Source organism: Chaetodon auriga, chromosome 1 (genome assembly GCF_051107435.1).
Source record: "Chaetodon auriga isolate fChaAug3 chromosome 1, fChaAug3.hap1, whole genome shotgun sequence".
NCBI classification, from domain to species: Eukaryota; Metazoa; Chordata; class Actinopteri; order Chaetodontiformes; family Chaetodontidae; genus Chaetodon; species Chaetodon auriga.
The window spans coordinates 26,077,118-26,104,164 of record NC_135074.1 but is presented as its reverse complement, the minus strand read 5'-3'; the positions used below and the strand labels follow the sequence as shown (position 1 = coordinate 26,104,164).

Sequence of the window (27,047 nt, the reverse complement as noted above, 5' to 3'; positions counted from 1 at the left end):
ATTTGAATTTGGTGCTGCCACTTTCTCACTTCAACAGCTGATTTATTCATGCTCTCAAACTACGGCTCAGCACAGTGAAGTGATCTCTGAAGTGCCGAGCAGGTTGTTCAGCCCTCTTTTCCTTAAGGGCATCAGAACAACGCCTGCATTCATGTTCAAAGCCACATCGTGCCTTTGTGACGGCGCAAATGGTTATCGTTTGCATTAGCTTGTAAGGCAGCAAAAGGTAAAGAAACGAGAGTGTCTGCTTTGGGTCTGTAATTACTGTCTGTTTGCTTCTGAGGACAAATTTTCCACCACAGACTAGGAAATCCCCAAACTGCAGAAGAAAACAAGAGTCTAAAACCTGAAACATCCCCAGAGAGGCCTGTAATAACTGTCTTTAAGCACATTTCATGCTAACAAAACCTGCTAAGCTTATTCTATATTTGATCAATACTAAATGTAGTTTGACATTTAAGATGCGTTGGTTTCCTTCTCACATGGCATGTCGGCCCCAGTATCACCACAAGATATATATTTTATTCATAGACCAACAATAATAAACAAAAATATAAAGCATCACATCAACTTTTTATAGGCAGAGAAAAATAAAGGGTATAATTTTGTACAAGACATCTAAAAAGACCAATTGAGAGCACGAAAACATAAATCACAAACTAATAATCACGATTACAGTGAACAATTTAAACAAAGGGAAAAAAGCACAAGCAGAATAACTTGAGTGTATAAAAATGACAAATTTGCTTGCAAAATATTCCCGACTGGGTAATTACATTGACCATGGGGTTAAGGAACCCATTAGGATCAGGACTGCTGCGTTCACGGACACTAGAAGCTCTACAAAGAGCTGTCTTGTCTCAGTTTGGTAGATGCTACCGTTTCTGAGACGGTCCCACACCGCAGCTCCAAGGTTAAAAAGTCAAAAGAATCATTAACAGAGAAATCAAAATCTTCCAGCTTTAAGAGTAAAATCTTATGGCTTTGTGGTTCTCTTGAGTCCCTAAAATGTTAAAGATTAGCACCACTGGGCTGGCATTAACATCAAAAGCTGGTTTAATGTAAATAAGTACTGTCAAAAGAATCCAAATATTGTCCATGTTCACCCACTGTGTCTTTGTCTAGTGTTATAGAGCCAGAAGGAAATCGATGCACTTCCACCACAGCGGGTGGCAGCGAGGAAACAGGACGAAAGCTACGACGATGCTTTTCTATTTCAGCAACAGCTTTTTCCAACATTTACTCTTTTTTTTTTTTTCATTTTGAGCTTCTTATTTTGTTCTCCTGTTTACAAAACCGTCAACATTATAAAGGTTAACGGTCTGATTACAACACGTGTATGTACTTTATGTACATAGAGCTAAAAAAATAGGGACATCAGCTTTTCTGTTATTTACATGCCTCCATCTATCTAAACGTTTCCCTTTGTAAAAAGCTGTGCTTTGTACTCAAACTGCCTCGTCTTCACAGGTAGAAAAATACAAGGTTAGTACTCCCGGACCTGCTAGCAGTATTTTCTGTCACGGCATGCAAAAACACCTGGAGCGGACAGAGTCGTCACCACGTTATCACCTTATTGTCCTACAAAAATAATTGGTAGCAAAATAGACGTTAAAGTCTCGAGAGTCATGCATCTGTCCTTTTCAATGGTTCCTGTACATAATTCAGCTGTTTTTTCTTTTTTTTCTTTTTGTTTTTAACGGTCCTGAGTGTGCAAAAAGTCAATATTACTGATGGCTAAAAATAAGACCAATGTTATGGACTGCTGAGAGAGAAAATTAGAAAAGCAAAGGCATCTTCCTGCTCTCTTTACACAGCCTTCTGCAGAGTCCTCACATCACACACACGTACTCCAACACGTTGTGTGTGCTCACGTTGGAAAGGTTTGCAGAATAGTACAGTATGTGAGACATTTTCAAGTTCTGTGTAAATGCCTATTATATACTACCGACTACACAATGCAATGCTGCAAAAGTATTCTGCGAATTGGCAAAGCTTCCTGAAATTAATGCAGGATACATTTCATATAACCCTCTGACAAGAACTACTGCAGCTGTGAACCACAACTGCCACTGAATGTACTTTGCCAACATCGCTTGACTAGAATATTAGCTTTCTACAAAAGTGCATCATCCTCCTCATGACATTTGATGAATGTCACTATCTTAAGTACTCATACACGGGTTTAGAGAGTTGTACCTCCTGTCTGCTCGACTGTATTCTGAAGACCGCTTTGTAATCTGGCCCACGGTTCAAGTCAAAGTGTGTCGTTTACAGCTATCAGAGGGGAAAGGTGTTCTATCTAAAGTGGGACTGATTCCTCGCTTTGTCGTTTGTTTGTGTAGTTAAACATCACGTTATTTGTCTTGTCAGAGTAACACAGGCTGCATAAAATGACAGTATGAAAACCTAAACAAACATTTGTGCCAGGCTTACAGTACATTCCTTCACACAGTGTTTACAAATGGTGCTTGAACATTTCCATTACATGATCACTGGGTCACATTTGTGAATGTCTTCATAAGCTATCAAATGCCCAAATACAGAAACAGAGTCAAGTGAAATGCATTTCGCACGATGTTAAACATGCTTTACAAAATTCTTAGTAATGCTTAAAAAATGTAATCCATTTTTTTTAAAACCACGGTTCACTTTCAAATCTGTACAAAAAAAGTAAAAATCATGAAAAATAAGGAAAATAATGAGAATCTCTTGGCTGATAAACACCTCCTCCTCCCACTGTGACAGCCTTTTCTGGCAATGAGACGCCAAAGATTAAGAAATCATCATCAAAATAATTCTGGACAAAATGTGGAGATCGTAGTAACATGGTACTGCTTTACTGCGCTCTTTTACCACAAACAACATGAATATAAAAAGTGCTACAAACAGCTGGTGGGGAGGAGGACTAAGTTACAGATTGAGGATTGGCTGAATTTGGGGAAGGGGGGAGGGGGTCCGACATCTTTCCGGACTTGTGTAGCCATTCTGGTCTGCATGCAGTCTGTGTGTTCTTAGTCACTGACAGGAGACGTGGTGTACAGGAAGTGGGTGGATGAAGGGTCTCCCTAAGAGACGCTGGAGCAGCGGATGCTGGGGGAGCCCATTTGCGTGAGCACCTTGTCCAGCCACTGCAGGGGGCCGTTGAGGTGCAGCTCGATCCAGCAGGGGGTGCTGGTCACCGTCTGTCGCCTTGCAGAGACACAATGAAAGCAGAAACAGATGTTGGGTACACAGAGAAAGCCGTGTTAGAGCAGAACGTCTGTGAGTAAAAGGACAAAGTCGAGTTTCAGCAAAGTCAAACTGCTCTAATTTCACACATCGAAACGCCAAAAAGACGGAGTTTAAGATCAGTTTAGCCTCAAATAAGCTTAGAGTGTGAAGTGAGCTGATGTTTCTACTGATGTTATCATTTTTCACTTGGGATTGGAAACGTGAAGATCTATATCACACGTCTACAGCAGCTTTGTTAGTCTTATCGACGCCTCACCCACGTAGTGACGAGTTTGCTGCTCTCTGTGTCTACAATTCAAATACCGCTGAAGAGAAAACATTTTTTCTTTAGCATACTGCAACTGAAAATAGGAAGTTTAGTTTCATAAACATGTGTTGCCTTTGCTCTACAAACCTTTAAAAACCTCAGGATGACGTGCCATTAAAGTTTGTCATATCAAATTATCTGCGTTCTTTTAAGAATACGTTTTTAAGAGAATAATCAGTTTCTGTTGTTCTTGATTCTTGAAAAACTTCAGAAGAGGTTGTATATCTTCCCCCCAGACATTCAACCTTCTGATCACCGTATCCTTCCTTGATGACAGTCGTTAACAAAAACCCGTGCTGAGGAGAAGCAGAGGTGTTCGAAACAATCGAGTACTCAGATCCTTTGTTACGACACACGTATGAACTGAGCTCTGGTGCATCTGACTTGTATCAGCGGCCCTTTTGAGATGCAATGGAAACAATCAGGGGAGTCGGTCTTCTGCCACTTTTTCGGGGCAGCTGATGCAACCTTTTTTTCACAACTGCACATTTCATTTGGTTAAAAGTTTTCGAGGCAGCTTGAATGAGTTAACAAAATAAAACAACTGTCTCAGTGAATGTCAACAGCAGCAGCAGCAGACAGGACGTATCCTGCATGTTGTCATCCATTTAATTTATGCATTGGCAAGCCAGGTGAACAGAGGCTTACCAGCGGCGTGATTTCCCTCTGGTTTATACGCTTTGCTTCGTGAGCACTGGAAATAAGCTCCTTTCTGAAAAAAATTAGGTGCAAGATCTTTCCTTCATCTTTACATTTCTGTTTTTTAGTTACAAGGGTACAAAAACAACTCCCAGCAGTCGGCATGGGAAAAGGCAGGGAGAGCGAGCTGTGGGTGGAGGTGGAGAAGAAGGAGCTGGCTGGTCCAGTAACCTGAATCCTGTTTTTAAGTGTCTCCACATGTCAGAGTTTGGTCTGGACAGGACTGGTTAGCAGTCGCTCGCGGCACAAAGGTTTCCCCCCCTTGAGGAAACCTCCTGCGCCGAGCCAACTTTCAGCCAATCTTCTGCTCTGCCTTTATTCCGTCTCCTCCTGTCTTACTATCAGTGAGTCAGACTGTATGGAAAACAGGGAGGGGATGGAAGAGGGAAAGTCTGACCTCTCTTTTTGACACAGCACATGTGTGTTTGTTTAAAAATAGTCTGGCCTGCCAACTGGGGCTTGTTTCTATTGATGAGGGCTCGGCGACGTCATACGCCGGATTCACCCGAGTGTGAGCAGATGCCTGCGAGTGGGGGCGGCTGGATTGTGGGATGTGATTCACATTCTGTTTCTCTCTATTGTCTGCGTTTACATAAGGGCTCGCTAAGGACGTCATCTTTGCACAACAGCACTTATGATGTTGGCTGACAAGTTGGTTGTGGGTTTTGCCATCTGTGAAGCAGTTCACTTCTGTGGCGGTTAGGGAAATGAGCGAGTGGTTGTCGTTAAGGGAGCAAAGTCGATCCGTTACCTGTACTCGGCTCCCCAGCCTTTGACGAAGCTCATGCGGATGGTGCACATCCTGGTGAGCTGGTACACAGCCTCAAACCCCTGGTTGACTGACTGGGCCAGCAGGGCTGCAAACTCCTGGTTGTTGAAGATCTTCAGGTTACATCCTGGAGGAAACAACCAAACATCACGTCACATGTGCTCAGAATCATCCACTTTAAAGAATTAGATGAATCACGACTGGGCCAGCGAACAAGGTCCTCCAGTGTCGTCAGTTTTGCCACAGACGTTGAAAGTAACTGGAAAAAAACTACTACAACTACTACTGCAACTGTGTATTCCTAAGCTGTACACAAAGCTGTTAAAGTTAGAGACAACACAACTTCATACTAGACTGGACAGGCGTCTGATTGGCCTCTGCTGTTTTAGTAAATGGGCTGCATTTCAGAGTTTCCATTATCCAGTAATTACTGTTTTTCTTACTGGGACGGTCTGACATATTGAATCTCTGTCTGCTGAAAATGATTCCAGAGTTAGATGTGAAAATATTTTGTGATATATGGGCTGTTTCTGGTTAACCAAAGCGGATTTTACTCTTTAAGGTCAGAATAACAAATTGAAACTGAACCTCTGCTGTATTTTATCCAACTTCACAAGTTGCTTCTCATTCACCCATTCTCACACACACACACACACACACACACACACCAAGTGAGCTAACCATCGAACCTTCAGGAGATATTTAGGGTCTTGCTCAAGGACACTTAAACATGTGCACAGACGGGGCTCTGGATCAAATCACCAACCCTGTGGTGTGGGCGACCCACTTTACCTCCTGAGCCACAGGTTCCCTCCAATTCCCATTCTGGCTTTTGATTTTCTTTGTATCTACCTCCTCACTCCTCATCCATTTATCCCCACTTGTCCCATTCTCTATTCTGTCCTCTCTTCCTATTTGTGTCTCTCTATACATTTTTTCTCTCCGTCTCTGTCAGCTTGACACACACCTGGAGGGATCTTGCAGACCGTGGCCGGGTGCCAGCCGTAGCGTTGGTTACAGTTGGGGCTCTGGACAAAGATGGCGCTGTCGCTGAGACACTCAGCAAACACTTCTCCTCCGATGTAATAGAGCCGCACTCCACGGCCTTGAAGGAAACAGAGACGGAGCAACTCATCAGATAAATGAAGACAGAAGAAGTAATTACCAATGTGGAGTCATGTTCTCTTTGAAATTAGTGTAAGAAATGAGATCTAAATGGAGTCCTACCAATATGTCTGCGTGTTAACTCCACGGCTGCGTTGCGGTTCACGTTGGACAACAGGCCCAGGCAGAAGCGCTCTGAGTTGGAGGGGTCCGTGAAGCCGTCCACTGTCAGCGAGGGCTGTGAGGCGTGGAAGGTCTCTCCTACTCGCTGGTTCAACTCGTAGTAGGAAATAGAGCACCAGAAGGCCGGCTCGCAGTACGTCACTGGCTGGAGGTCTGACGCAGAGAGACGGAAAAAGTTCCAGTTTGCTTTCATCAAACCAAAATGGGAAGTTTTAAGAGGGACGAGAGGATAGAATACCACACTGTAGCCTGCAGGGTGGATGTGAACAGACTGAAACGTGCAGATCAATAAGAAAATGAATGCTTGAAATAACACACGAGGAAAGAAACGAGCGGGTAACAGGAGACAAGAGTCGAGGTTAACGGGATAAGAAGTGGGTGCAAGAGAGAAAATAGAAATGAGGAGCGACAGAGGCAAGAACGATGAAAAGTGGGTGAAGTGTGGGGAGCGAAGGGGCTGAGGTGGACGTATAGGGGGAGGAAAAACACCACCAAAGAAAATATTGGGCCGAGCTTGCGTCACAAAATGTCAAACCCATGCGCTGTTTCCCAGAAGCTTTTACCAGACAAAATGTGGAAAGTCAACCCTCACTGGTGGGACGCTGGAGCCAAAACGGTCAAATTACAGGCTTAACCATGATAATTTTCAGTAACTTCAACTGGTTCTGGTAATTTGCTCCTTTTTCCCTCAACATAGCCACTCTGTCCTTGGCTTTGAAGTCCACAACAGAGCTGTGCGGCACTGCCAAATTAAACTAGTGTGATTTTGTTATTTCACCAGTAGCTTTCCAGCCAAGCCCCCTGGCGTTTCTCCATCCTGATAGAATAAACGTAGGATGTTGTCATTGATGTTAGTGTGGGCTGAATGGTGTCTTGGCCTGTTCAGCAGCTCACATGATGCAGGGAAGACAAAGGCCTCTTTCATCACCTGGTTTCCTCTTACAAAAATCAAAGAGAGAATTCCCAGCGGGGAGATAGACTCCTGAAACATTTGTCTGCGAGAGACGGCAGACAGACAGGAAAGTACACAAACACACACTCGAACACACAGATGCACAGTCCTCACCTAAGTTGCTGTGTGTGGGTGAAACAGGGTTGGGTGACAGGTTTGGGGAGCTTGTGTCCATGCTGTGGGTCATCTGGTGATCGCTGGTCTCTCCATCCTCACTGAGGTAGCCTGGTGGTGGCGTTTCTGAGACAAACAAAGACACACACGCAGGCAACAACTCATCAGGTGAAGGTGGTTGATTGACACAAGAGCACAGAAGGAAAAGCAGAAACACTGCAAAGAATTACATTTCATAAGATTAATATCAAATACAGCTACATTTTTATCTGTTTCTGTCATTAACTTGATTTTCTTTATGACTGACATTAAATGAAATCTTCTGGTGATGCTTCATAAAAAGTCCTAACAACTGTTGACCCGTTCAGATCGACAGCAAACGTAAACACTGAGTCAGTGTGAAAGCTGTACTAACAACCAGCCTAACTTATATGAACTGATCACTTTCTAATACTGCACGCCAACGATGCACTTATATGAAGGCTGTCAGAGTCTCACTTAACACTTGTTAATGTGTAGGATACAGACGCTGGAACAGAAGCTGGTCAGTGCTCAACTCATGAACAAACAGATCACTGAAGTACTGGCCCACAAGCCCTTTGGGTGATGAAGCGGCTAAACAGACGCTGGCACACTGTAGATAATCAGACTTGATCTAAAAGACTCTCATCCAAGTGCTGGTTTAAAAGGGGTATCTGACTCTCCGTGTGAGTCATGTTAGGAAGCAGGCTGGTACCTGGTATGTAGTTACTCTGGGGCTCGATGCCAGCGGGGAAGTTGGTGTTTTCAGGGATTGAATGGCTGTAGTCATCCAGAGGTGGGAACTCACTGGGGATTTCTGTGTGTCTGGGCACCAGCACTGGTGGGAGTACTGTATAATGACCATAGAGACAGACAGACAGACAGACAGACAGACACACACACACACACACACACACACACAACAAAGAGTTCCTTAGAGCATAGCAATAGTGGTTGGTTTCATGTCTGGATGAAATAAATATGAAATGAAAGAAAACTTCAGAATAAAATTATGCAATAAAACAATAAAATGCAACAAAGTTGTGTTTAATACATCACTGGGTAAATATTGGATAGATAAAAACAAGTCTATAAAAATGTGCTTTGGCAAAGAGGCGGCTCAGTCCACAGAAAAGGTTTTTTTCAAAGCTCAGAAACCTGATGAAGACAAACACTCTTCAGTCTGTCATACCTGGCGTCTCTACTCTCTGGTAGTGGTACGGGTTGACGCACACTTCATCCTTCTTCGTGTGGAAGGCGTACTCGCACAGCTCCACCGCCCGCAGCTCGTGGTGGGACTGCAGGTCGGGCCAGCGCCACAGACGGCAGTAGATGACGTGGGGCAGACCTTTTCTGTGGGACACCTGCAGACGGCCATCCAGAGACCTGCAGACAGGAGGACAGGAGGAAGAGGAGGTGTTTGTCAATAACCTGCAAATGTGTGATTTGAAAGAGTCATTTTCAGTTGAGATTGAAAAAATGCTCTACAGCTTTCACTTGAGATATTAGACTGTATTAATATTAGACTATTAACTACCATTTACTATTTCCTTAATCTAATCTAAGTCTGCTATGATTGTTTTTTCTTCAAGTTTACTGTCTCCATCTTCCTTTTTATCTCCATTTTTATATTTTCTTCTCGGGACTTTAATTGTTTGCCTCATTTTAAAGAGAATAAACTCTTTTTAAGAGTAACAAAGCAAATGTTTAGTCTCTAATGAAGTGAGATTAAATAACAAACTGTGACTGCATGAAGGAAAATTTCTTTCAGCCGAGAACAATTTAATATTTCTTAAAGAATTATCAGAATTCACCACAAACAATGCAGCACTAGGTGTGGTGTTTACTATTGTTGTCAGGTCTGGACTGTGACCCTGCCTCCTATTGATGAGGGTCCCAGCTGTGTGTGCACTGGCTACGAGGTATAATAACAAACAACCCGCAATGAGATTACAGTATGTATAACAGGAATTTCATTGTGTTGTATAACAGCTGCACTCTTCCGCTATACAATACTGTTGGCAGGATGATGATTTAGTTTGCCAGAAAGTAATGAGCGATAGTTTGACGCTGCAGATTGTCATAATGGGGATGTAGCCTGTAATCGCTAAGCACAATGACCCACGAAAGAGAGGGGAGAAAAAAACACACTTATCATCTTATGCAAGAGGCAATGACCGCATATGTCCCCTCTATCTCTCTGTCTCATCCACTCACTCTCACACACAAATACAGAGTAAGGGTCAAAGGCATAAGCTAAAGCCCTTTAGAAGGACAAATGTCTGTTCTAAATAAAAACAAGGCTCAGTAGTGGCCCATCTGGGTCAACCATTGTACATCCAGCAGGCAGAGAACTGTGTTTTAATTTTTCATGGCAAAGGCTTTCATTCACTGCTTGTGTAGAAGGAGCTGTGGAGTGTGTGTGTGTGTGCTGGGGGGGGGGGGGGGTCTTGAATTTGTAAATGGTGTCTGAGTACTTTATTTGCACACAAGCATACAGAAGCATAAAGCTGAAGAAGCAAATTATCACGGGAGGAAAGCTGGCGAGGCCTCGGATCTGCGCGTGAGAGCTGGTGAGTTAAAGCCCGCCTGACTCACAGCTAAGATCTGCATCCAGAGGAGGTCAAGCCTTATGAGAAGAAATCAATATAATTCACAAGATTACGCTGTATAAACCTTATATAAGATTCCCCATATAATGAAAAGTCATGTAACCCAGCGAGGGGTTAAAGGAGGAATCCCTTTAAAGACATCTAATGATAGAAAAGCTGGAATTAAGTTGTCAGCGTTCCTCACAGCTTGTAAAAAACGCAGCCATTTCTTGGGGCTTTACACCTTAGTGCTCCAGTAGCCACCATTAGAGAACTGAAAGTTGTTAGCAGAGCTTTGCTCAACCGTGGAATGCTATTATGGTCAATCAATAACAAAAACAGCATGTTTTTTCTTCATACACAGCACAATAAAACCAGAACTGGTGTCTTGCTCACTGTACCTCCTGTCTCTACTAAAGCTTGTCTTTAGTAATACAGTAAGTCATTTTTCAGAGTGAGCCATTGCAACATGATGCAGATTATCATTGCTGACACATCAAAAAGGGAAGTGAGCAACACAGTCATATTAATAATAATAATAATACTAAACCTCTGATACTGTGGCTGAGAACGTAACAATGGTAGGGGTGGCTCTTGGTAACACAGGCTCCACAACTTAGCGTCTGATCACAGAACTGCCAGACTTCAGGCTCTTAAATCAAGGCTTTTGATCTCAGTGTGGAGAGAAAACATTTAACAATACTAAAGACATGTGGCTGCTCCCACAGTACCCAAATAAACAGGAACACCTTGGGTTGTTATGCAATCTAGAACAAACCACCTGCAACAAACACATCTTTGTAAAGCTAAATGTTAATTTTGTCAACACGTGATGTTAGGCTAACATTCAGTTAAATGTTGTTTGGTTGGTGCTTGTGAGGGTCTACTGTTCCTCTTTTCTAGTGCAGTTTTCCTGCGTTTGGCATATGATTTATTGATGCTGGTTCCCTTAATCACATTGCATCATTTTGCACTAATGCATTGGTGCATTCTGCATTAGTGGCTGATGCTACAGCAAGTTTAGTACCTCTGTAAGTTGCCTCAAAACTCACTTAAAAATGTCATCAGACTTTCATTAAAGCCAACTGGTATTTAACTTACTGACTCACTGTGTAACTTTGTTTTACAAGGGTTGGACAAAATAAAATAAACATGAAGAAATACAGACAGCTAGTAGCTTGAAAGTAATTGAGTCACAGTTAGGAAGGCAACTACAAAAGTGAATTACAGGAAATTCGTGGTGGCACGAGGGAAACACATGAAAACGTTAATTCATAAAGAGGAACAGTGATCACATGGAGACAGCACTGACTGAAGGAAACAAGCCATTTACTCAATAACGATGCAATCAGAAATAACCGCCGCCATAACCTCTCTGACAGTATCCACAAAAACAGTGCATCCGTATCCTTAAAAAGGTCGTATTTAACGCGGGGTTGCTGTGGTCCTTTGGAGCAGAAAAAAAGCTAAACTCCCTTTTCACTGTAGATGTGTTAAATGGTCAGACAGGACTGATCTGATGTCAGTGGTATGTGTGTTTGGTCCCTGCCTGAGTGGGTGTTTGGTGGGGCTAGACTGCGTGGGCTGAGACAGACATGCACAAACTGCAGTGGCATTACTGGCTGTTTGGTGTCCTACAGTACTGAGTGTCCTCCTCTTTGTGAAGCCCCTTCCAGTCACTGTTTTTAAGGAAAACAGTTACAGTAAAAGTGTGGCATGAGTCACACGAATAAGTTAAATAGCTGCACTGCACATGTGCAAAACAACAGAGGATCCACACAGAAGCAGAAACAATGGATATGACTTTATATAACAGTAACAACGGCCGACATCGCCAGTGCTCAGGCAGACAGTAATGTTTGGAACACAAAATGTGAGTTAAAGCCGAGTTACGGCCCCCACTGGGCCATTACTTCAAGAGTGTGTCAAATCAAGTCAAGTTCATTTATAGGCGCAGGACAATGTCTCAGTGGGATTTTGCACAAGAGCAACAGTTCACAAACCAGCCCAAATACTCCACGAGGACGAGGAACACTTCTAGTTTCAGCTCATATTATCATGTATGTTGTGGATATTGTGGTATAGTGTGTGCAGCCTCCTGACTGGACTTCAGACGTCACATGTTTGATGGCAGGAGTGGAGGTTTGAACTGATCTGATGTGTTCCATGTGATGCACAGTATTTTGTTTTTCCTTCCTTTTGTTTACCAAAACATTTTGTGTACATCCATGTCTAAAAAACATCTTTGCAATGTCCTCATTAAACATTACAAAAGCAGATTTTTAAAATATAAAAAATTATGAATTATGAAATATCAAATATTTCGGCCCGAGGTGCCAAAATCAAATGTCTTTTTTTGTCTAACCGAGAGTCCAGAAAGATGTTCAATTTACTATTACACTAAGACAAGGAAAAGCAGCAAATCATCACATTTGAGAAGCAGGAACCATCAAATTTTTGCTTGAAAAACAAGCCACGGCGGAACTAATTGAAACTCATAACGCACATTTTTTTTTTTTTTTCTGATGAACCGAAATCGCACTGAACCGCACCTCCTACACCGGGGTATGAACCGAGCTGTAGCGTCTGTGTACCTTTACACACCTACTGCGGTACAAGCTGAGCATCGTAAAAACATCGCTCTGAAGCACAACTAGTGTTGAGAAACCTCAAAGGTGCATTTAAATTAAGCAGGACGCTCTGCAGTATTCACAGGCCATGCCAGTTTTCTCTCTTTGCGTGTTAGTTTTATTTAATTCTGTTTATCTCCAGAAAAAAAGAAGGCAAACAGCAACAGTCAAAACAGAGCGCACATCAAACACGCAGACAGGTCCAGACACACTGTGCCCTCCTCGATCTCAATTACTCACTTCATTGAAAAGATTTGTGACGGCACGTTGAACGACACTTTAATGGGAAACACCTCCCTGACAGCAAAAACCACTCCTGCACCACCATCGAGCCTCAGCCTGCTGTTTAGAGGAAGAGCCAGTAGCACTGTCTAAACAGCCAACCTCAGATCCTGCAAAACACTTTAAAATGATTTGGAGCTCAGAGTGTTTCAGGGAGGCGGGGGGGGGGACCATGACCCCAAATTCCCTGCTGTGCTCCTGAGTGTGTGTGTGGGTGCGTGTGTGTGTGTGTGTGTGGGTCATGGGTGGGATCTGAAGGCTTCCAAGAATCCAGGCCAACAGTCTTCAACCTTCGGCTCCTCCTTACAGCAGCAGAGAGCAGTCAACACAGATCACCACAGACTGATGTTATTTACAGACTCCGACACCAAAATGACAAAGGAACAGCTTCATTTTGCGTTGCTTAAGGTGCATTTTTGTGCAATACCGACTTTGTGTAAAATTGTTTGTCTCTTTGCCTCCGATTTGGCTTTCAAGAACGGACTCAGCACTGCTTCAAAAAGAATAATATATAATTTGAGGCTGGAGAGGGCTGACTTCAGTATGTGCAGATACATAACTGTGCTTTCAGAGTCTATCTAGTAGGTCACTGTCGGGTAAACAGGCTGCAACAAACGATTATTTTCACCATCAATCCACCAATTACCTTCTTGATTTATCTATTATTTGTTTTCCATGTAAAATGTCAGGACACTGATATCATCAAATGTCTTATGTTGTCTGACCAATAGTCCAAAATCTTACGATATCCAGTTTACAGTTATATAAAACAGAGACAAGGGACAAATGATCTAATTGGAGAAGCTGGTAAAAGCGATTTTTTTTTTTTTTTTTTTGACATTTTTTCTTGAGAAGAAACTCAAATGATTAAATAATCCAACAGTAAACTAAACAATAAAAAATCTTAACAATTCCCACTGAAATTTCTTAATGTCATTAAACTGCTTTTGTCTGCCCAACGCTTGATTTTGTGTCATGTAAGACAAACTACTGAATTAATTTTCAAAATAATTTTTGTTAGTCCACAGTCAACGTCCAAACCTCCGTATACTTCTCTGTCGTGGCCTGATTTACATTTCCACAGACACAACCAAAGAGGCTAGTTAAAACACGTTCTTTAGCTCGTCTTGATTCCTGACTGATAACAAGATCTACAGCTCTGACTTTTCCCTGTCAAGAGACAGTCAGAGTGGAACTGATGTCCAAAAATAAAAGGGACAAATTGGTATAGATTTTTTGCCACAGGGGAAATTGTGTCAACAACACTGTGTTCCATGACCAGAGGCTGAGGTTGAACCTGACCTTTACGCCCAACCAGCTCCGTTTGTGTGTGAATGGTGGGGACCGCAATCTGTGTATGCACGCACGCATGCACACACACACACGCACACACACACACACACACACGCATGCACACGCACACACACCCACACACACACACACAGATATGAGCAAGAGTGAGATAAAATAACTATAGTTCCAAGGGAGTTCCACATTTAGTAATCATCTGCATAACTGAGGTGTTTGAATGGAAAAGGAGGAGGATACACAGAGGAGTAGATAAACAAATTTTAGATGTGTGTGTGTGTGCGTGTGTGTGTGTGTGTGTGTGTGTGTGTGTGTGTGAGTTTGGCTGACTCATAAAACAGACTCAGACAGAGCAGATTGAGCTTCACTGAGCTGGGGAGGAGGGGTGGACAAAACAAACACTGAGGCATGCCCAGTTACGCTCAAAGACACAAACATATACACTGTGTGTGTGTGTGTGTGCGCGCACGTGTGTGTGTTCAGGCTGGCGATGGTCCAAGCGGTGCTGAACAAACACACACACACACACACACACACACACACACTCCCTCTCACTGTGGGTTCAGACCTTTTGACATGGACTTTTTACAACTCTCCGCCAAGCGTCAAACTCAAATGAAAGTCTAAGCTCAGTGCAAAGATGCCAGAAAACGCTGTGAGATGCTAAAAGTCTTCAGAGTTTCTGTTGTCCTCCAATCTCGGCCATTAGGCTCTTATGTATAAACTTCATTAAAGCAGCTAAACTCTCATGTTTAATTCAAAAATTAAAAGAAATTATTAGACATTAGATTAGAAAATATAGCAATTTAAGTGGCTGCAAGTGTATGTAAACATCAGGACCCCCACTCACAATCTGTCCTATAAGAGCTCAGAGGGGGGAGGACAAAGTGGGTGATGGATAAAGAAAGGAGGGTGCTGTTGGACAATAGGGCGAGCAGACTGTCTCAACAGCTCAGGGCAGCTCAGAGTGTCTGACTGGGCCCCTAAAAACCCCCCTCCCTCTCCTCCGTCTGTCCCACTGTCCCACTATCCTGACCGCCCTGCCTCCGTTCCAGTACTGGGTGAGGGGTGAGGCTGGGGGTGTGGGGGTGTGGGGCTGAAATGGCCTTTGTGCCTTTCACAAAGTCTGTGGCCAGTCTGCCGCGCCATGTCCAAGAGGGCTGCAGTCCAATGACATTCAGCAGAGGGCTGCTGTCTTTCAGCAACAACATGAGAGGAGACAAATTATTCAGTGATTCTGGAGAAGACGCTGCTGTGAAGTTTTGGTTTTGAAACCTGACATGGCGACTTCACTGATCTGTGAAGGTCAACACGTTTCAGGAGCTATTTCGGGCAAATTAATTTTCCCTAAAACTGCTCCATCTGCACCTTTCCCCTCTTCATACGGGACACCTGCCTCACACGCTAATGAACGCACTGTCATCCCACGTTGGACCTGCTCTTATCTCATGTTAATCCGTTGTTGTCCCACAATTCAATAAATCTGCAACTGCTGAATTACACTGAGTTACTTGCATTACATAATTATAAAACTAAAAATAGTTACGGTTTCAGTTCTCCCTGCACGATTAAACTCCCTCCTGGAAATACCTGTTCAGCAAAGCTGGGCAGCATCTACGCTCAGCCCCAATCAGGAGGACGTGGGTTTAACGAATGTCACCATACTGGTCTTCAGATTAAGAAAACATTTCCTTTGCAATGCTGTCGGTTCGATTCCAGCTGGCGACATTTGTTGCATGTCATACTCCTCTCTGACCTGTTTCCTGTCTGCTATCTAATACAAGACAAAAATGATTTGTTACAAGCCTGGAAATAAGTCCTTTGATACTAAGGGACAGATGGTAAAACCATAAACTCAGTCTTGGTCAGTTTTATTTTCACAGGGACATTTTCTCAAAAATCAAACTTGCTCCAAAACATCTTTTACTCAGATTTTTTTGGTTTACACGAAAATTTCATCACCAGCAGTGATGAACAGAAAAAGTATGCTCAAAGTGCCCAAATCTCAGCTTGTGAGTACATTCCAGCAGTGGTGCAACTCACAGGGGAACATATTCCACACACACACACACACACACACACACACACACACACACACACACACACACACACACCTCCCACTCTCTCTGGAAAAGCCATCAGACTTCTCTTTTTCTTACAAAGGAGGGGGGCAGTGAAGGAAGAGAACCAAGAATAGAGTGTGAGAGAAAAGCAAGTCTGACTGTGGCCCACAGGTGATATCATAGGGCTGGAGTGTGCTGGGACCAGTGAGGGAGGGCCCTAACGTGAAACAAGAAACCAGTAGACAGGCGACCGGCAAGGCTAGACGACAAATAACAGAGTCTGGACTCAAAAACTAGGGGGACAATAGAGGACTGGGAACCATTAGTTTTACTGCTATTCTTCAATGAGCCGGCCAGCCCGTTTCTCTGTCTCTGAATCAAAATGATGAATGGCCGAAAATATTCCAGATGCAAGTCATCAATAAATTTTTCTCCACAGCTTCTTTCCTGCAGAAGAAGTGCAGGCGGGTCTACCTGTCCAGTGAATTAATGTGTGTTTTTTTCACGCAGACAGGCTCGTACCACCCTCCACCTGGATCTGATATCCCTCAAAACTCAAGTTATACAATCCAGTTTGGGCGCCGAGTATGATTTGATAAACAGCTGATGTTAACTTCGTAAGACAAGTCACAACGATGAGCTGGGGCTAAAATCGACAGAGCTTCATTGATCACTCAAATTTAATATTTTATCATTCAAGTAGAAATTTTAGCTCATTTGTTATTTTACATCGCTTTTTAAGACCTGATAATAAACCATTTGTAGTTTTAAGGTGGTTTACAAAGGAGAACTTTCTCATACTGAGAGAAAACCACATCACTGTAGATTTGTCCTCCATCCGTTCATCCTTCATTTTCTAAATTGCTTATCTACTCGGCGCTGTAGGGGGGCTGGAGCCTATTTGATCACACACTGGGAGAGAGGGAGGGTGTCCCCAGGACGAGGACTGGCTATTGCTTAAATTTCTTGATCCTGACATAAAAACGATTCACCTAACCCACAGGTTTCTGGACTGGAGAGCAGAGCCCCCCCTGGTTCCCAGCAGTCCAGGACAAAATTGGGGTCTACGGTCTCTTGTGTTGCTATATTGGGTGTCCTGGGACAGTAGAGTCTCTGGGGAGCTCTTAGCTAGGCTTAAGCTCCTCTTCTTCTACTTTGACTTAAGTGGTGCTCTCATCTTAAAATGAGATTCAAGGACGAATGTTTGAGACAACCTAATTAAAAAATGATCATGATTTATGTCAACCAGAGATTCCAGCCTACGCCCTTTTTAGTTAGTCCTGGACCACGGGGGTACTGTACTGTTTGAGATGGACGCTGCTCATCTTCAACAACATCTGCCAACTTTTACCAACCTTCTCAGCCATCTATTGCTCTCTTTCTGTGTAACTTTGGTTAGTACTCTTGGCTTAAAAGTAATCTCTCCATTTGAACCCTTCCACCTTCATGTCAATCTGCTTTCCCACACACATCCAGCTGTAGTCCAGCAGCAGTAGCTGCAGCAGCGGTGGTGGTACTGGCCAGTGGAGCACAAAGGCAGGCTTGTTGTCTGGTGAACTTGTCTGTCTGCATTTGACTGCGTGTGTGTGTGTGCGTGCTTCTGCATCGTGCACGTGCACTCCCCCGCAGATAGTGAAAAGGCCAGTGCCAAGTCGAGGCAGAGCTGTCTCTCTAACCCCCTCCACCCCTAATGCAAGCCGAAAACCAAACAGCAGCCCACGCCCTCCTCAAGGCCCCAGCAGGCTGAAAGAGCATTCCTCTGAGCTGACTAACACACACACACACACACACACACACACACACACACACGCACGCACGCACACACACACACACACACAGACATGTATGACGACATAAAATCCATTTGATATTAGTTCACTAATCCCCCTTGTGAACTGGCCTGAATGAGGGCAGTCACGTTTTTAAGTATACAATGACGATGTAGCTTACATACAGAAAATCCCATCAAAAGCGAATAACATCAAACTACATGTTCTTTCATGTATTTCAATGTGATTTCAATTGAAACTTTCAAAGAAATGTCCATAAAATGTTCCATACCTCACTTTGTCAAGTTTTTAAATAGAAAAACAAAGCTGTCATTCGTTTAAACATCAGAAATATGAGCGATAAAAAAGTCTTTATACTACAAAAGCATGATATATGACACTTAAAGACAGCAGTAGCAGCCGGATGAAGGCTCTGAGCTTCAGACTCACTGAGCTGCTTTAGGTCAAAGCTCTTCAGTCACAACAAGGTGAACATAACACTGGTACTATAGTCCTCACACACACTTAGCGTATGTATCTGTCTTGACTCACAGCAGCATACCTTTTCTAGCAAGCAAATCACACAATGACAGGAAGTATCCTGAACCCAACTTAATACCATCTTTAGAGCAGCCAGCCACACACAGCCAGACAACACACATAACCTCTCCGTGACCCGTCCTGTATCGCACCCCTGTTGAACAATGCTGTCTCGAATGACTCAGTTGTGATACCTGACATGAAAGCTGCCGAAGTGAGTGAGAGTGTGTGAGTGTGTCTGTGTGTGTGCTGAGGTGGTAGACTTCTGACCACACTGAGGATAATAAAGACGAAGATGTGAGAAAACAGCAAGGCGGTAATGAGCAGACATCTCCCAAGAGAAAAAACTGTATTGATTCAAGGTGCCAGTTCTGAGTATTTTGACTATGTGAAGCAAACACACGTGTCATATTTATAACAATAAGTGATTTGACCATGACGGTGTTTACCATCAGCTTTTAATATCAAGCTTCGGTTCAACTTCAAATCCACGGCAATCCTGAACTGCACCCAAGCCTGGATTTAACCTGGGCAGGTGTTGCTTAAAGTTAAACCTCTGTGGGTGTATAATCATCAATCTTTGGCTTTGCTGGCCACCATGCATGTCCATTCTCATTAACAGAAAAGCGAATTTGTTGTTTCAGCACTTTGACCACAGTAAGAAAGCAAATAGGATGACTGCGACATAATGGCGATGTAATAATCACTGGGATGCACAAGCAAGCATTAACACACATGCATACAGAAAAACACACACATTCAGACAAACAATATGCACTGATAGAGACAGCATGCATTGATGTCTGCTGCTGCTGCTGCTGCTCTATGGTGCTAAATGACAGCATGTGTATGCATACTCTATGTACGCTACACATGTGCGGCATTCAGGCAGGTGAAGTATGAAGCAATGCAGCTATATATAAGATTCTCCTGACACAGTAGCTGCAGTGTGTGAGTCTGGGTGTCCTCATGTGTCATCCAGACGCATGAAGACACCCTTCCTTTGATGCTGAACTGCTGTCTAGCTGGAAAACTGGAAACTAGTTCTATCTCAGCTATTAGTGTTTGCAAGCCACACGAACCACAGTCTCCCTCTGATAAGCCTGAGAATCCCACACGCTGCCGCTTGACAAATACTTCGTCTCCTTCTCTTCCTTCGTCTAAACCGCTGTCTTTCTGCTTTGCCTTTCTCTTTCGCGTTCTGATCATCTCACATTGCAATGCCCTTTTTTCACTCTTTTTATTCTGTCTTCTTCTGCCATTTATTTGCCATCCTCCCTTATTAAAGCACACTCTCCCACCATGATGGCAATCCCTCCCCTCCAGCACCAGACACAACACTGGGAATCCCCAACTCCTCTTCATCCCTCTGTATTCCCTCTTTATCTCTTTATTCCACCCTGGCCTTCTCTCCCTTAACACTACAGCCTGAACCTGGCTCATAAAAAATAGTACTTGTATGTTACAAATTGTGCTGTTCTGGATCACAAATGACGCCTCTGCATGATTGTGGAGCACTATTTTTTTATTGATTTAGTCATGGGCTGAATAAATCAATAAAAGAAATCCTCTAACCTTACACCAAATTGTCTGCAACGTCCTCCATAAATCTCAGCTACTCTGTTAAGCAGTGGCATGTATGGAAACAGTGTGGTCCTGTCCCGTGAATGGTGACGTTTGAATGTGAAAAGGGTAGCGGAGTCTCTGTCCTACCCTGCATCCTCCCTTCCTTCCTATCTCCATGATTCTCATTTTAACACATCTTTTATTTCTGTTCCTGGGACTCCTTCTCTCCCTCCTTCCTGCCCTGACATGCACCAGTGTGAATCAGACTGGAGTGTTCCTGCCAGGAGGGATGTGTGTGGACAAGACGAAAGCACTCCCCTTCACTGGCCAAATCTCAGAGAAAGTTAAGGTAGGTAGGAGTGAGGAATCCACTCCCCCAGGCTCTGTGAAAAGACACAACACACTCATACACGCAACACACACCTTGGATCCTTTCTCTCACTGTACCACCGGTGTTCCCCCACTACATACTAAATTCTTTACTGCGCTGTAAGCTCCTATGCAACCCCCTTAACTCTTAAACCATTATGAGATACATACCTGAAACAAAATGGGTTTATCTTTGCATTAAGGGCTGTTAACAGGCTGTTTGGCTGTTACAAATACTGTGGGTACACACTGTTCTTGTCATAATTGCCGTTTAGCATGCAGGACTAGACAACGCAAGAAGTTATTGAGAGACTGCTGACCTATGTCCTCCCCATGGTGGAGTGCAAGGCGCACCATCCACAGAACACTTTACAGCATTTACTGCTTCCTAGCTGCTCATGATTAGTTTGCAAAGCAGAAGAGCCGAAACCATTGCGTAGTCAATGGCCTGTTGACTGCAGTGATCATCATTTATTAAGCATAAATGCCAAAGACTTGTTGGTTTGAGCTTTTCAAATGCAGATTTTCTGCTTTTATCTGTTTTACGTCATTATAAATTGAAAATATTTGGGTTTGTGCTGTTTGCTGACATTTTATAGGCTTAATTGTTAATTGAGTAATCAAAAAAATCACTCCAAAATTCACTGGAGCTGATGATGACAATGCTCATTGCCAAAAGTACAACAAGTCTTTTGCATGTAAGGGTGGAAACACAAGTGATCTTTCCAAACACCTTGTGAAACTACATCACATACAGGCGGCGAAATGCAAAGTTTTCGACTGCGTAGCTCAGACCTCTTGTTGTCCCATCCATCTCAGGTATGTTATATATGCTAGCAGCCTCGGGACTACACAGAGTTAACTATACAAACATGGGTTAATGATTAAAAATAATGATTAGCCAGCTGATTATTTGGATATGAATATGGATACATTCATAAATTCAGTCTGGAATCATCAGTACATCATCTAAACTGTCTTCCACAAACTCATAGTTGCAGTTTCAGAGCTCTAAAAAATGTTTATTTTACTTATTTTACATTTCAATTATCACATTATCATCTGTAACTGTGATTTGTTCAAAACAATGCATTTGTTACTCAACAATGTTAATATATATACAGTACACATGAAAAATAGAGCAATGCTAATTCTGTTTCTTTTGCTTGAAGTACCGTTGAAGTACTGGATTAATAAACTGTACTGGTAAGTATAGTAGTACCATTAAAATATTAGCCATGTCCATCTGTTCATCATGTAAAACTGTCAGACGATTTACAGAAAACGGTGCACGTCTGAAAAGGGTTTTTATACATGTTTGCTTCAGTCGTCTACCTGCTAATTACAATAAGCATAATGCTTGCTGAAGGTCAATCTTTATATTGCGACTCCTTATTACACCAGTAAATTAATAAGCTACAGTTTTTCAGTGAAGGCACATTTTTGCAAGTCTGCAATAAGACAAAGCTACAGTGTTCGGGTTTCCCCTACATAATAACTAAGATTTGGTGGTCTGCCCAGTTGAACTGAAGTAGCAGCCAAGTAGTTCTGTGGTGCACTTGGCTAATTAAGTGAACCTGATGCATATGGCCAGTGTCATTTCAGCTTTCCAAGGTTGCTTGTCAATGTAAAGTCAAGAAGAGAGAACCGTGCAGCCTGTATCAGAAGTGCACATAATATGATTAAAAAAAACAGACCTAACACTGAATTTTGAGGAAGTGACAATTTAGAAACTTGCAGCATGCCATAGTTGCACCATCAGTAATGGCAAATGTAGGGTAAATAACAACACCAAGAGTGAAATAAATATATATCTTGTATATAGTTTGTCAAGGCTTGGATTGACAGTCAACAACAACAAGAGTTTTCTGATCTGACACCCTTATCAGCAGTACAACATCAAATCCTCGTCCTTCAAAACAGTTACAAATCACTTTTGGAAAAGCAAAGCCGTGTCCTTATTTGATACCATTATGGTTACGGGTTAGGAATGTTTAGGTATGAAAATGACTTGGTCAGAGTTAGGGAAAGGTCATGGTTTGGGTTCAGATAAGTCATTGGTTAATGTTAGGGAAGCAATGTGGTTCGGGTTAAAATAAGAACTTCCTTAAGGTGAGGGGCCTTCATTGTCTTGATAAGCAAATAGGCCACAGCTAAAAGAACTGGACTGTTATGAAACAGGAACCGAAGAGCAGCCTCCTGTGTCAAAGACAGACCTTTTGCTGAACCATCCAACCAACCCGAACTCCTCCCTCTACCCCTGGCTTTGTGGCTATTGGGCAGCTACAGTAAAACCACGTGAAATATTCACCAACTTAGGGCCTTCAAGACACAGGCATAACTGAAACAGCCTCGGTTTCTGTTTATAAATGCACTGAGAGTCCCCTGAAACAACAGCAGGAAAGTCATTTGTGAGTCATCCTTTCATGTTCATGCAGCACAGGCTACCACACTTTACATCCACCCCTCATCCATTGGAAACTGGTAGACTTTCATGGCTTGACGCACTTTACACACCAATGTTTGTGACTAACCCGAGTTTACAACTTAGAGAAAGAGAGACTTTTAAAAGGAGAAACGGGCAGAAAAAGAGGGAGGGAGTGTAGGTCAATACCGCAATGCCACAATTGCTCCTTGTTGAGTGACTAAGGCTTGAACTTGGACTGGTGCCTTAGCATTCACTTTGCGTATTGCTCTTCAAAAACGTAAAAACAAAACCACAGTGATCTAACAGGCAAGCAGAGCAGTAGCCCTGCCCAAGTGATAGGCAGCAAAACCTGATATACTGCAAAAGCCCTTTGTTTCCAACTTCATAAGGCAATGTAAGTCAAAGTGACTGTGACTAACGTTTTTCATTGCCACGGTCTTTATCTCCAGTGTAAACATATGGGGATATACACACAGCGCCCACATTAACCACCCACACACAACCCAACCCCAAAAATAACTGTGTCTCGTCCAATCTCACCCCGTTGTGATACCATGGCTTCTAACCAGAGACTATCAAGTTATTTTAAATGTCATCTAGCAGGTCACAGCACTTTAAAATAAGACAGCTAGCTTTGTTGAAGGTCTTCAGCATCTCGTTTTTACCACCTGGTAAGATGAACATTAAAAGGTTGGCTTGACAGACAAAACTTACAGGAAGGAGTGGGTTTGGACAGTATCTATAAACATTAACTTTGTATGACACAACTGGAAAAAATTAGCCTTGAGATTTCAAAATCATCTTCTGGTTTTTTACCCTCCATGATATATCATCTGTGATGAGTAAATCACATATTTTCCCCTTTTTCAATGCCAACAATTCCATCTTAAATTACCCCAACAGATACCTGATCTGCTATTCCACCACCGTGTGCAACTACTGACTGAATCAATGCGCAGCGCCTGCTTCCCTCAGCACTCAGCATCACGGCAAACCGTCATCAAGAGGGGTAGCAATGAGCCTCATCAGGGAGTTTGTGTGTCACAGAGATAGGAGCTGACCTCCCCGTGGACAGGCCCGAACATGCAGGCAGCTGCTGTCAGCGAGCCAGAACGTGGGGGAATTAATAGAAACAGCAGCTCTCCAGGGACACTGTTAGCCCACACTGACAGCCAGCTCTGATCTGGGGTCATCTTAATGCACTCTGCCTCTTCCCCTCTGCATTAGTGGTGAGAAATATGAAACCTGGATCACGGCAAACGTTATTCAACTTTCCGGGTAGGCTTAACTCTGAACGCTGGCCCAGGCCTGTGCAAGCTGTGATATGCACACTTGTGGCAATCAAGAATGTGGGAGTGCCCTGCGTGGGGTTCAATTTTCATCTGACACACAGTGTGCTATTAAAGCCAAATTGCCCACACATGCAAGTGAGATTCTGTGGACGCAAGCAAAAGTTTGAGGCCTCTATTGGTTTATTTCTGCAACTTGCAAAAATAGCACAGGATCAAAAATAGCTGTGGACACACACTTTGTTACACCTGGCTGAAACTAATGCAGCCTAATATAACAACCCTGCAATAAATCCCACTTTCAAAAATGCTATAATCTTCTGTTTTCATAGAAACTGTTACAGAGAGACATTGATTCAACTGTATTGTCATTTTGGAGCCCCTAGATTTTGGGGCTGCTGAATTATTCTGCACTATAGTGAGAGGTCTTTCTATTATTTACACTACCATCGTTTAGGGCCGGAACTAATGCATGCATTCATTAACGATTAATTTGCCAATCACTTTCCTGATTAATTGGTAAATGGTTCAGCGTAGAAAACAGTTAGAAATGCCTTTTATAATTTCCCACAGCCCTACGAGATGCATTCAAATGTCTTATTTAACTTGACCAACAGTTCAAACCCACATTATTTTCATGTGTACCAACGTAAAGCATTAAAATATCAGATCTGAGAGGCTGGAACCAGCCAGTGTGATTAACTGGTCATCAGAATAATTGCTGATTGATTCTCAGTTGATCAGCTGATTGAGTTATTGAGTAATTATTGCAGCTATACCCTCATTGATATACTGTACATGGGGTGGACAAATTTGAGTAAAAAACTAATATTGTAGAATATTAAGACAGACATAGCCTTATATTAGAATTACATTACTCATATCTATGATACAAACATGTTTAGGAGGTGGGTTAAGTCAGTCTTTTGGAGGACATGGTGTGTGTTTACAAACAGTCTCGAGAGCTCTTACCTGTCACAGCCTTTCATCAAGGTGGGAAAGTGACTGCTCAGAGCGGAAGTGAATCCCTTAAACTACGAGCAGTAATTTGACACTGCTGATAACCTGATCTGGTGGTGATGATGATTTGATGTAAATAATGTCTGGCCAGACAAACGGCTGTACGGGGGGGACTGACAGGAGAGAGACGGCTCGCCACAGACTCGCCTACGCACCAACACCAACACAGAGCGCGAGAAAGCGTCCCAGATTAAGGCCAAGTTATATAACTTGGACTCCATTTGTGCTTTTGTATTGCATGTGCTAGTCACATAGCATCTCCTCAACAATATTACTTCGGTTAAATATCGATTTGATAACAAGGAACTGACAGGGGTGTCTCAGTGAGCAGTTCATGCAAAGTAAAATGTTGATGTGATGGCATGGCAGCGAACTGACGCGGAGTTTGACCGGTGATTCGTTAGCTTTCCTCGGCGTTAGCTCGTTCAGCATTACCTTAGCCGCCGTGGTACTGTGTAATAAACGTGAGTTTGAAATACTGTCGCGAGGCAGGAAGTGGAAACGTCAACTTCTCTGTCAAGTAAGGATACATGTGTAAGGTGAGCATGCCACAGCGAGCAAACACCTGCGTACACCTGAGTTTTCAGTAACAAAGCTGTAATCAAGCAAACGTCGGTTAAATCCAGGAGTGAACTCAGCTAGCTAGGATGCTGAGTTCACGGTCACCATCAGCTCAGCGTTACCTTGGTATGGTGATGCATTTTGTGTTGATATTCTGGGTGGTGATGGCTTTCTCCAGTTCGTCCAGTTGTCCCGTCTTCTTCAGCTTCTTCACCAGACTTTTCACCGCCTTTTCGCACCATTTCTCCTCCTGGCCGTTCTGCTCTCCCTTCTTCCAGCCCAAAAGTCTTTTGACAATGGGGGGAGTGAAAGGCAAAATTGACATCTTGAGTTCAGTTTAAGTCCTTCCAGTGTCGAGAAGTCCGTCGGGTTTGGAGGAAACACGGGGACAACTGCTGCTCAGGCGGTCCAAACAGTGGAGTTGAAAGCGTTATTTAGCTCAAGACGAATTGTTGTTGTTGTTGTTGTTGTTGTTGTTGTTGCTGTTGTTGTTAAACGCCACACGGATGCATCCCAGAGTTAAACCCTCCAGTTTTAGCGCACTCAGCCCGTCTGGCCAGAGCTCAACGGTGAACTGTGCACCGGCGGTCTGTTGCGCTGTGGATTTAGTGCTACTCCGCCAGGAAACCTAGTTCCGTCTCCACTTCTTTACGCGGCAGCTATTTTAAACACACTCAACCCGAGTCACACCGAAACTACGTCTTCAACTCGAGCAAGGTTCAAACACCGAATTGAGATTACTTTGTTCGTGTTTTCCTCCGGATGCTCTAACCTTCGCTCAGCAAAGTTTTGTTGAGTTCGGAGTCATCCGCGGTGCTCGGTCCGCCGGCTGAAGTCTGCAAGAAGTCTGCATCAAATGCAAATGCAGGAGCTGCTGCTGAGAGTCTCTATTCAGGCTTCAGACTGCACGGCAGAGCTGTGAAAGGCCAGTCTGAGCAGCTGGCCAAATGTGCTGCTCTGATATTGCACAACCCCTGCCTTTTCCCTGCTATTGCTTTGCTCATAAAATTGCATGTGGCTGTCACAATCAAACACATGCACAGATCACTTGATTTAGTTACGTAACACTGCGCAAAACAGTGTATTGCACGTGCGTGCACTTTGGGAAGTTTAGCTAAATTGAGCCTTTCTTTGTCTTGTTGTTCTGTTTTTGTGGACCTTATAAAATATGTAGGGGTGCTGTCAGAAAAAGACATGCTGGCTCTACCTCAGACAAAGACGCCTTTTTTTTTTTTAGATGCTTTATTT

The 27,047-nt window shown here is 43.2% G+C and overlaps 1 protein-coding gene across 1 annotated transcript; it reads right to left on the bottom strand.

Annotated features, from left to right (window-relative positions):
• Positions 1 to 502: 502 nt before the first annotated feature.
• On the bottom strand, positions 503 to 26,732 carry LOC143321686 (mothers against decapentaplegic homolog 3). Its single transcript, XM_076732204.1, has 8 exons — positions 25,922 to 26,732; positions 8,576 to 8,769; positions 8,099 to 8,233; positions 7,363 to 7,488; positions 6,237 to 6,449; positions 5,977 to 6,114; positions 4,992 to 5,136; positions 503 to 3,192 (listed from the first exon to the last, which is right to left on the bottom strand). The coding sequence occupies exons 1-8, from the start codon at positions 26,122 to 26,124 to the stop codon at positions 3,069 to 3,071; spliced, it is 1,278 nt and encodes a 425-aa protein (XP_076588319.1). The 5' UTR covers positions 26,125 to 26,732; the 3' UTR covers positions 503 to 3,068.
• Positions 26,733 to 27,047: the final 315 nt, after the last annotated feature.

Coding starts and splice junctions, on each gene's coding strand:
- LOC143321686 (XM_076732204.1), bottom strand. CDS start 26,124: ATGTCAATTTTGCCTTTCACTCCCCCCATTGTCAAAAGACTTTTGGGC. Junction 8,770..25,921: donor AAATGCATCACCATACCAAG/GTAACGCTGAGC, acceptor TCCTGTCTGCAG/GTCTCTGGATGGCCGTCTGC. Junction 6,450..7,362: donor ACCCACACACAGCAACTTAG/GTGAGGACTGTG, acceptor TCTCTGCGTCAG/ACCTCCAGCCAGTGACGTAC.